Source organism: Phaethon aethereus (genome assembly GCF_964289735.1).
Source record: "Phaethon aethereus genome assembly, chromosome: 1".
NCBI classification, from domain to species: Eukaryota; Metazoa; Chordata; class Aves; order Phaethontiformes; family Phaethontidae; genus Phaethon; species Phaethon aethereus.
The window spans coordinates 206,984,815-206,996,597 of record NC_138575.1 but is presented as its reverse complement, the minus strand read 5'-3'; the positions used below and the strand labels follow the sequence as shown (position 1 = coordinate 206,996,597).

Genomic DNA, 11,783 nt, shown 5'->3' with positions numbered 1-11,783 from the left:
GTCCCTTTTAAGTTTTTCCATTTGTAAAGTTTATTTTCAGGTCTATTTCCTTTAAGCATATTAAAGTCTGCAATTCATTAATTCACCCTTTTACAGTCAGAAGAGACCACTAAATCTGTTAGGTTACCTCATCTGACCATCTGTGTCGCCTAAGTTACAGCATCACACCCACCTAGCCCGTTGGTGGGTAAGCCTGGCAGTTTATGCCTGTTTGAAGGTATTCAGTGTGATGGGCTTTGCTTGGCAGGCCTGGCTGATTGACTGACTTAGGGGCTGGTTTTGAGGAGACAGAAGAGGACAGTGTGGTTAGTTTCAATTAGTTATTAATGTTTAGCATTCAAATCAACATGGAACCGAATTTCATGATATTAATAATTTCTGATACTTTCTGTAAAGATAAGGAGTAATTCCAACTTAGTTCTTATTCAGCAGACTTGAAGGTTCTTTCTTATTTCCTCTCTTTCTGTCTTTCTGTCTTTCTCTCCACCTCTCTTTTCTATAAAACTCATTTTCTCAGAGGGGAAAAAAAAGAAACAAACAAGATTTTTAAATAGAAGTGGAAATTGTAATGAATGAAGTGCACAGGTTAGGGTTCCTGAATTCTTTTATTTGGTAGATCTGTCTTGCTTTTATGATATGCAGTGTAGGACATTTTAATTTAAGTAATTTCACAATATAATTTTATTAATTCAGTTTATTTAATACTATTTTTTAAACTGAAAAATAATCACAGTCCCACATCATTTGCATTGGTTGAAAAAAATCAAAACAAAACAAAACTTGCATTGTACCAAAACACTTCCTGTAGATATTAAAAGAGTGACCAACATGAAAAAAGGTATTCCATATTCTGAATATTTTGATTTGAACATTCAGGTTCTCTGCTGGCACAACAAGACGTAACCTCTATAAATGCCACTTGAACTACCTCAGTTTACACCAGCTGAAAACACGGACTGTGTTACCAGATGTACCTTCATGCAAGGTTTCAGCCTGTGCGGTTCTCTTGTTGCTACTTCTTTCTGGTTTCCCTAGTGTCATACCGGCTGATGCTTTCTGCTGGGAACACTCTTCCCTTTTCCTGCTTTTCTCTCTGCTTTGGAATGATACCTCGCTGCTTCTATACTTTCTGTTCATTCCAAAGATGACAGGGGCATCCATTTCCAGGGGGACATTCAAATACCTTTGAATTGTCTAACTTCGGTGTTGCAGCCTGGTGTTATCCTGCTCAGGGAGTCACCACACACAAGTCCTCACTCATTCGTTATTTGAATTCCCAGTATGTTAACAGGAATTTTACAATGAGCTGAAGGATTAGTTTAAAAATGAAACAGTTCAGGGTTTATCAGGTCTATTTCTTGGGACATGCTAGGACATTCTTGAAAGATGCTGGACCTGCTCAGATTACTGGAAATTGATAGTGTTCAGATCATGTAGGGTGTATCCAGCACCTCACTGTAATGCTAGGCAAACTTTAAAAGGTGTAATGCCTCCTGAACTGCTAATAATTTCTTTTCTTCTTTCCTATTAAGTTAATTCAGTTCCAGACTGACATACAGCTATATAGTTCCATATATACACTATACATTTGGTGGTGGGTAGCCAGTGCTTGTTCACAGGACCTTGCTGCCCTCTAATAAAACTATATGCCCATATTATTATTTCCATGTACTACAAGCTGCTCTGCAGCCTATGACATGGCACTCAACTGCAATTAGCACCAAAATATGGAGTTAGTATGCAGGACACGGACAATTCTTTTGCTCCAGATGCTGTATTCAAACTGCAGTTGTCCATTGAAGAAGTAGAGATAACCTAAGGAAAAGGGAAGTTAAAATGAATACACCCTGATAAAACTGTGTTGTCACATTAAAATTATCTTTAAAATAAAAATTATCCTGTTTGTTTTCATTTTTTAATAACTCTTTCAAATGTAATACTTTAGTATTTAGAATGCTGAGCTAAATTTTCAAAGGTACTCATTCCATTCGCCAGACCTGGATCAATGTTTTAAAATAACTAATATTTTAACCTGCTGTCAAGCTCTGCGTTTTATTGCTATGCAGCATTTGCTTAGGGTTTGCCTGTTAATATTTAAGACTCTGACGTGGAAACACTCCTTGAAGAGTTGGATAGGAACAGGTTCCATTTGAAGGAATGGACACGTAATACTTCTATATGGAGCGTATCACTTTAGGTTCCATAAGCAAGGAGGTAGGTCTTTTTTGGCTCCTCAGACAGAGGGCAATTTAGATTAGAAATGTCATTCAGTTGAGAACAGAATTCTTGATGTAAAAAAATCAAAATTACAAATGACAGAATTTCCCACAGGACATTAGTATCAAGTTTCAACAAAAACTAATTGTAATAAAGTTTCATTATCAGATTATGTACCATTTCTTTCATAGACTGCATCCACTCTATCACCAATGCCTGCAAATTCTTCCTCTATCAGCCTGGGGTAGCCTGCTTCCATAACCTCTGCCTCTTCATCATAACTGTATTAAACACAAAAGAAAATAAAAATTCAGAGGATTTAAATGGCCTGGGAGTTTGATCTGTGCCTTTCTTTATATGTTTTGAAGTTACCCACGTCAGAAGTAGCCAGCAACCTTTAGGTACCTTATGTCTGGTGCAATAATGAAACTTGGGGCAATAACCAGGGCACTCTTCCACCAGAAGTACAAGCTCAATGACCACAAAGCTAATAAGACTGCATTTTCAGAACTGATCTATAAAGTACGTAGTATACGGAGATGGTTGTACCTGGATGTATTAGCACTACAAGCCCACCCCAAGGCTGCTTGGCACAGAGATACTGGTAATGTCTTAATTATGCATCAGACCTGGCTGTAAGCCCTTCTCATGGACAGCAAAAACCAGCCATCCTAGGGTGGGATAGATTTCTTATTCACACAGCACTGATACAATTTTGTGTCACACAAGCAACTCAAGGAAGCAATATTGGAATTTTGTCTAGGAGAAATGACCACATTACAAATTCTCCTGGATTAGGGTGCTTTCTTCTCCTTTCCTTTCTTTCATTCTTTCAGCTTTTAAAGGCTGTGCTCATATGTTTATAAAAGTCTTGCATACACCTTTATGACATATTCTACACAGCTATAGCACCAATTAAAACCACAGACTGGAAACATGTGAGCCACAATGAAGTGAAACAACCTGCTGATCTTTTGGTACATCTAGACAGGTTATGACTAGGGACACAGCAATCTGTCTCCAGCTTACCTCCAGTACTTATTTCCGGTAAAAAAGAGAGTCTTGCCAGTGTCCTTAATATGGACAGCTGCATCTATTCTTTTCATTTCTTTTGGGAACCCCATTTCATATATCTTTTTAGGAAAGTCTTCAACTATGTCGTAGCCATTCAAAGCCCAGACTTTCTTTCCTGAAAATAAGAACAAATTATACATGAGTGTTTCATCTTTGAGAGCAGAATTAAATGAGGATGCCATGATTCCTATTTTCATACAACTAACAGATTTTTAGGTCACATAGTCAGCAGGTATTAAACTATTTATGCTAACCATGATCCTAGGCATCTGAGCTTAAATGTACATCTCCTAATTTGCATGGGGTGAAACCAACAGAGGGGTTTTTTTGAGCAATGAAGGTAGGATGTTTTGTTCTTCTATTTATTACCTTTATTATCACTCACCGACTTGACTAAATATGTATATTTTCTGCCAACAACAAAATTGAAAACTCACCCTTAAACATGAACACAAGATCTTTGATGGGGTTTTCATAAGCTGCATCTATTTTATTTGGAAGCTCTGGCCAAAACGACTTAAGTAACACCAGTTCTGCCTCCACCATCTGAGGGTGCATTCGCCAGAAAAACCTAGTTCAGAAAAAGAAAATATATTTTATGCTTCGTGTCATACTACAGAACAGCAGTATCTTTGATGTGCTATACTAAAAATTAGTTAAGGGAGAATTAATCTTTTTCATAACAGAATTTTCAATACATAGAGCCCCTTGTAGACCTTTCCTTTCCTCGTAGTCACCTAGCTGCAGATAATTTCTGTCACTCACACAGTTATTATCTCAGACAACAACAATCTTGAATCTTTTTTTCATTTAGAATAAGAGAAACACTACTGTCCCATGTAAGGCTTCAGAGCATAATACAACTTCATTCAAATAAACGTTAGTAGATTTCTGCGTGTTGAAGAAAACTCTGTGAAAATAAAAACTGTACAAACAGTGTCAGTCTTCAGCCATATCATCTTAGCTTTGGATTACTGGGCAGTCAAGTCTGTAGTTGTATTATAAATCACAGAGTAACAGAATCACAGAATCGTTAAGGTTGGAAAAGACCTTTAAGATCAACAAGTGCAACCATCAACCCAAAACCACCATGCCCCCTAAACCATGTCCTGAAGTGCCACGTCCACAAGTTTTTTGAACACTTCCAATGATGGTGACTCCACTACCTCCCTGGGCAGCCTGTTCCAATGTTTGACCACTCTCTCAGTGAAGAAATTTTTCCTACTATCCAGTCTAAACCTCCCCTGGCACAACTTGAGGCCATTTCCTCTCGTTCTGTCGCTAATTACTTGGGAGAAGAGACCAACACCCACCTCACCACAACCCCCTTTCAGGTAGTTGCAGAGAGTGATAAGGTCTCCCGTCAGCCTCCTCTTCACCAGACTGAACAACCCCAGTTCCCTCAGCCGCTCCTCATAAGACTTGTGCTCCAGACCCCTCACCAAGTTCGTTTGCCCTTCTTTGGACATACTTCAGCAACTCAATATCCTAAAAAATCCTCACATCCTTAAAAAGCTGCTTAAAAAGATATACAATGTAGTTTCTCAGAGGAATCTATATTGATTTGTGATTTTTTCAATTTATGTTCACCTGAATCTTTAGTAAAAAACTGAAATGGTGTTTTTGCTTGCTCAAATTTTATCCAGTACCCACCGCACATAATATGGCAGTGTCTTTACCTGTCCTTGAAGATGAGCATTTCTCCACGAAGTTCTGTTATTGCATCAAGTGATAAATCTGCATCACATTTCTCTGGTGTTTTGGGATGTTTTGGGTTGGGATCTTTGTCTCCAGCACCTGGAATCATATCATATGATCTAAATTTGACAACATTCGTTTCCTTTCTGTGGATCATGATACTGAATAGGACATGGAAGAGTTCCCAAACAGTATGATGAATACAAGCATAATGGGTAAACCATTTGTGCTGGGGAAAGTCTGTTCTCTCTTTGTGTCCTTTAGCCAAATGCATTCATGGAATTTGCAGTTCAGCTGTGCTGCAAAGGAAGACTTGCCTTCCTTATCCCAAGTTTTGAAGGTCCACCAAATGTTTTATTCTTTCCATGATGAAACATGGATATTTCTGTTTCATCTTTTAGACTCTGTTTTACTTTCTCTTTTAAGGCAGGTCAAAAAGTATAGTCTGTCCCCCACCCCCACTAGTAAAGGAGACAGCAGAGTGAGCAACTGTCCTCTGCAGTGTTACTTCCCCCTTTTTTTTTTTTCCTCTGAACTACTAAATCTAAGTATCTTCTGTTCCTGAAGTCTGGTTGCCAAGAATCCAGTGAACCGGTCTTAATCAGTCATGGCTGTTGCTATTTAACGTCTGCAGCTCTTTAGTAACTGTGCAGTGCATCTGTAACAGGTTATAATGACACAGGAAATACATATTATATATTATACAGACTTACCATAGAGCTCTTGTATCCCTTGCACATCATCATCAGGAAGCACAAACCCAGTTTTTCCAGTGTATGTGTAAATTGGAAACATCAGAGCTCCAGGATCTCTAGAGTGTTCAAGTCCCAGTGAATGACCAAATTCATGGGCAGCAACAAGAAACAAGTTATATCCTATAACAAATCACAGCGAAAGTGAATGTATAGCTCCTTGTATCACCAAAGTGGATTTGGACTAATCAACTGACCTTAACATTGTGCTTTAACATATGGGACAATGAAGGAGACAACTGGATTAATGGAAAAATGATGTATAATTGCTTGTCTTTTTCAAACTACCATGGGTTTTGTTTTAATAAGAGCCTAATTGATTAGGTATCTCATAGCTGGTGTTCAACCTAAATCTTATTTGACAATGTTGTTCTGTAGGCAGATTTAGATTTAGCAACACTGGAAATCTCTAGGATGAAGTCTTAGTCCTACTAAAGTTAAGAACGTTTTTGTCAGGAATTCATCTCTGGTAGAGAGTCCATATTGTTTTCAGTATTGCAGCAATTATCTTTAATGCCATGAGAATGAAATAACACAGTGCTTAAAAAAAATAGTGTTTTGTTCTATTACAGCTCTATCCCGAATAGGCAAAGAGAAGGATTTTCAAATTAGATGTAAGTAGCTGATTTTCAGCTGAATTAAGTATATGTGTTTTCTGTAGGCTTCAGTAAGGTATTCTCATCAGTCTATGATCAGTACTAGCTGCCCTTGAGCTCAGTGAAATGCCAAGCTGACAAAATACCTTGTTTGTGACATTTTTTAATCACTGCACTTAGGAAGTGTATATCTTAAAATTTATACTAGGCATATGCTATGCTTCCATTTGTGACTGGAGCTTAAATCCAGCTTCCTATGAGTAGACAGTGAACATAATGATTAATGAATAGTAAATAGGCAAACCAAACTGTTTACAGATATCAAACAGGATAAAATTGTCCATCTGCCACCATTTCAAATAATCTAAGGAACTTCTGTTACCTCTAGAATCATCTGACCAAGCTTCATCATCATCAAAATGGGCATCTCCTCCGTAGTCTGGACCAGGAGGGAAAGCATGAGCCAGTAATCCAGAGGGACCATCAAAGGGGTAAAAGTCACCATGTTCTATAAAACAACATTCAAAACAATGAAATAAATTATCCCATTTTATTGGCAGCAATATAACTGTAACATAAAAATAATGGGTTCTGTGTTACCTTTAGTGCCAAAGGAGATCATGATATCAGCTATGCCGCTCCGTATTCTGGTGAAGTTAAGTGGTGTCACATCAGACCAAACTTTGAAAGCTTTTTTGAAAGCTCTGTCTACTTCAGCACGTCTCAGATCTGAAGTGTAATTCATAATTCTGTCAAACAGATTAATATCTCCAGTTAAATTGTGTAAATTGAAGAAAATGTGTAGCATGCTTTTATCTGATTGTACACCTCATTAAAAAGTATTTGCTTGTTTCCTCCCTATGTTCTTCTGTAAAAACAGAGCTGGGCAGCTGCATATAGTATTCAAAAAAGTAAAAATAACCATTTCATTTTTCATCAAAGTCATTCATGATCCAACAGCTTTCTATAATTGGTTTTATATGAAAAAGAAGATTTAGAAAATAACAGATAAATTCTGTAATAAATCAAATCATATCGCTAATTTAAAATGGGTTTTTTATGCCACATAAAATATCTCATGACCCTCGCTTCCTGGAGAAGAAAAACATGATTCAAAGAGCTTTTTGTAGGCTAGAATAATCCACATTAAAGTAATATTTATCACCACATACTGAACTGATATCTTGGAAAGAGTTCAGCATTTTCATATTTGGAATCTGCTGAAGAAACTCAGATTGCAGCTGGTCAAAACACCTTGTTGATGACCTTGTGGTATTAAGGGAGAAGGAGCTACCATGTGACCTTTCAGCACTGTAGCTTCCCAAGGACAACTTCTTGAGGTCATGGTGCAGGAACTTGTCTGACCAAGCATAGATATCGCTGAATACCTGGACTGTGAAATGGAAGAGGGACAAGGATCAGTCCTTGCTCTCAGAGCCACATTGCACAGGATAATTTTGCATCTACAGTGCTTTGAGACAATGCCCTCTCCAACAGATTTATCCAGCACAAGGCCTAGGTGAAGCAGACACCAAACCATGTCCAAAACAGAGCTAAGAAGCAATCTAAAGATTAAGTGCTGTGTGGATCATTGGTGAGGTGCATGATCTTAGTCCCTATTGCTCCTTTCATTTGGCACCATGGACGTGCCCAGAGTATCTACATGGAGGCCAGATGAGGAATAACTAGCTTATACTACATCAGCTAACCTATATGAAAAAGTGCAATGGAAAAAATTCATAACTATTTCTCTGGGCTGTAAGATGGATCTGGGGGACCTTTCCAAAAGTGAGGCTGTAAGTCTTTTAAACTGCGATATGATTTTTTTCAAACTCAAAAATACCCTTCTCCCATCAACCTCATATACTAAGCAACCTATTGGACAAGGTACCTGGAATGAAGGAACAGCAATAAGACTGAAACTGCCATACATTTACCTGTATGTCAAATTAGTTTTTGACCATTTGAGTTTTCTAGGGAAAAAGTTATATTCCCCCACATCTGGGACACCACATCTCGGTTTCTGCATCAGTTCATATGTTTCTTCATCTAATTTGCCTGTCACCTCCAAGCCAAAAAAAGATTGCATTTCTCGAAGTTTAGATGCCACTGTGTTGGCACTCTTCCTCATTATGCCAGCAGGATTTGGACGGAGATCATAGTGAGTCCTGAGATAGCGCTAAGAAAGGGAAAAGAAATAATAAGCCTAGTTTCCAAACAGTTGTAACTACATAACTTACAATTTATAAAGCATGCAAATAAATTATTTTATACTGTACCTCTGCAAACTGAAGGTCTTTTTCTGTGAATGCATGGCTATCTTCAAAGGGAATAGGGATTGTCAGGCATAATGACAAACCCAACAAGAAAAAGAAGACAGCTGAAAGTCTTGATTGCATCATGTTGGATTTGTGAAGTCTGAAGCCCTGATGCTTTAGAGAGCAGTTACCTTTACTTTTATAGTCCCAACCCAGTGAGTCACCACTTAGGGACAAGTTAGAACTTCCTTTTAGCTGAAGGTAAACATGCTTAGATGGCTACTTTTTCTCTCCACCCCAACACTGTGGTTTAGGCATCTGTTGTCCCACTGAGCGCTCTGAAACTGCATCCTCATATAAACACAGTCTCTGAATATTGACATAAGTTGTGGGAAGAAATGGGCAGAGGCAAACCGTCCTTTTTCATTATTTTGCAATAACTTCCACTGGCAATAACTGGCAACAACTTTGCAACAGCTTACTCTAACCCACTAGAAAAATTGCCCTTCTACTATTTTATAGACAATAAAAATACATAACAATCTGCATTTTTAACAGTTGGAATTGATCATATACACTTCAATTGTTAATAAATGTTGCCTTGGCTGATAAGAAATAACATTTTGGAGTATACAATAGGACATTACATTTCCTTGTTTCTGTAAATAAATATAACTCTAAAGCATTAACACAAATTTTACTTGAGAGATGCTTAAAGTGACTTCTTATCTATCTTTCAGAATAACTTACTGCTTGAGATGTACTCAAAACCAGAAATGCTAAATAACAGGAAATAATTTTGAACATTTTAAAATGTTTTTATTAGTAGTAAAGCATGTCATGGAAAGTGACTAGTTCATACAATTTGTCTTCCTCACAAAACATTAATTTAATTTACTTTATGAGGGGAGCATAGCCATAGATCAATGAGACAGCTACTACTCCGAGAGACGCAATCTACCAGCTATAGGTAGGCAATGAATTTATGTGTTTAGAATGACAGAAATATGTGATTTTGACTCACAAGGTGGAAAATAGAATAAACCTGGCATTATGACAGACATGAGCGTTATTATATTTCAGAGCTTAAAGATGATTTCTGGCTCCCCAGGGTCACTCCAATCTCACCTACTGCTAAAACTCATATCACATCACGTGCCCACAAGCATGGGTCCAAGTGGATGTGCTGTTTTGGCTGAATCCACCTTCCTCTTTCATGGAGGCTATTACTGCATGGAAAACCTCAGGCAGCTTTCTGGTAGACATTTTCTGGAACACACTACCCTGCCGTGGATGTTGCCTTGTTGACAAAACAGGAAAAGGACAAAAATCAGTGAAGCTGAATGTGTAAAAGCTCAGTTTGTTACTCAAACAATATTAGCCTTCTGTCTTATGATGACAAACAGCAAAAGCAAATAAAGCTAGGAGGAATTTGTTACGTAGGCTATTTCTACCTCACTGCCCACCTCAGCCAGTACTAAGTACAGCAACGCCAATTAGGGATAGACAACACCTGTTCAGACAGTTTGTATATTCTCTTTTGAATTGTCCATCACCAGCGCTGAGACTTTTTTATTCATGGATGGTGGCATAAAGGCTGTTAATTATCCCACTTTCTTAAGAAGTGCTCTCCCCTGAAGTGCTTCAGGACAAGCATCCATATTGCTGACGTTCTCACTGTGCTGCACTCCTCGCTAATGCAGACTGCCAGATTATGTATATGCCTTATTTCTTTCCTTCCAACAGTTCTGTATTGATATTTGCAGCATTGCTTTCATTAAGGTTGGAGTACTCAGTTATGCAGGAAGCAGGGTGTACAGTGAATTTTGCTTACTTTATGTGAAGCTTAGGAGCACTGGCGCTGCCTTGTTGCGGTTGTGAGGAAAACTTCCTTGAGCCCATGAAGCCGTGAGTGTCACTGCTCTGCAGAACAGTACCAGACCTATCTCATAAATCTGTGAGTACAATGAATAGTTTAAAACTCCACGGGTAACATTCCTGCGAATGCCGAATTCTCAGAAATTAGCTTTCTGTATCTAAGAGAGGACAATTTTACACCACCATTTGTATATCACTGCCCTTTGCCAGATGTAACTAGAAGTTTGTTTATTCTGTTTTAGGCCCTTATACACCTTCTCAGTTCTGATGTTGGAATCTTTTCTTCTGAAATAGAAGAAAGTAATTTCCTAACAACTGTTACTGCAAAAACATGATCAGTCCATCACACTTTAAGAGAATAATCCCAAATTATTCCTAAGTGTTTTCAGGGTTGTCTTAATAAATATAGTTTATCTAACTGGTAATAAAGGTGAAACCAAGTAATCAGAGACAATATTTGAATGACATAAATGTAGAACCGAAAAAAATTATTTAGCTAGGCACAAGAGTTAAAGAACAGTGTTAGCCTATTGAATGATGCTCCAAGGAGGTGTGGAGCCCTGTTCTTCAAAAGGTTTAAGCTGCAGTAGTCAAAGCAGCAGTAAATAGAATTGTCTTGCATGAAGGAAATGATAGATTACGTAGGGAAGAATGATTTTTCACTTTCTACTCTGTGATTTTTTTTAATGCAGATGCTCTGAGGTCCTTTGAAGTTCACAGTGGAAACTCTTTTAAAAAACTTTGCCTTCAATAAATACCTTTTCCAGAGCTGTCCTGAGGCATTTCCAAGGAATATTTGAAAAATTGGACAAAGTAATTATAGGAAAAAATTAAAACAGGCAGCTTTTCTGAAATCAACTTCTCTTATTAGATTCAGGTAAGAAGAGATGCATACAGCTGAGTCTTTTGCTATTAAAAGACAATGAAATGAACAAATAAAAAGACAGTCCACTGTTTTGAACAGATTCTGTGAGTAGAAAAACATACAAAGAGAAAAAAGGCAGAGAGCCTGTATCTATTTTGTCACAGGGAGTAAATCAAAATGCTAAACCAGAAATTCATTTCTGAAAGACTGTGTGTAATGAGCCATCTGAGAGTGGACTATGGTTGAATCGTGTTTTCTGCACATTCAGTTGATTCCTTTGGGAGCCCTGGCCATGTAAAAATACATGGTCCAATATGTTTTCTTACACATTTTATTGTTATTTATATTACACCAGTGGCTAGAAGCGTATATTGAGGCATAGATTTTTATGTCCTCTGTACACAAACTGAAGAAGCACTGGTGAAGGACTGTGCAAACAAGCACA

At 37.8% G+C, this 11,783-nt stretch overlaps 1 protein-coding gene across 1 annotated transcript; it reads right to left on the bottom strand.

Moving 5' to 3' along the window:
* Positions 1-1,714: 1,714 nt before the first annotated feature.
* Positions 1,715-8,739, bottom strand: LOC309414473 (collagenase 3-like; the record flags this gene model as incomplete). The annotated part of the gene is made up of 10 exons (XM_082011803.1): positions 1,715-1,815; positions 2,395-2,498; positions 3,247-3,406; positions 3,729-3,862; positions 4,971-5,088; positions 5,703-5,864; positions 6,720-6,845; positions 6,938-7,086; positions 8,275-8,516; positions 8,617-8,739. The coding sequence occupies 10 exons, from the start codon at positions 8,737-8,739 to the stop codon at positions 1,715-1,717; spliced, it is 1,419 nt and encodes a 472-aa protein (XP_081867929.1).
* Positions 8,740-11,783: the final 3,044 nt, after the last annotated feature.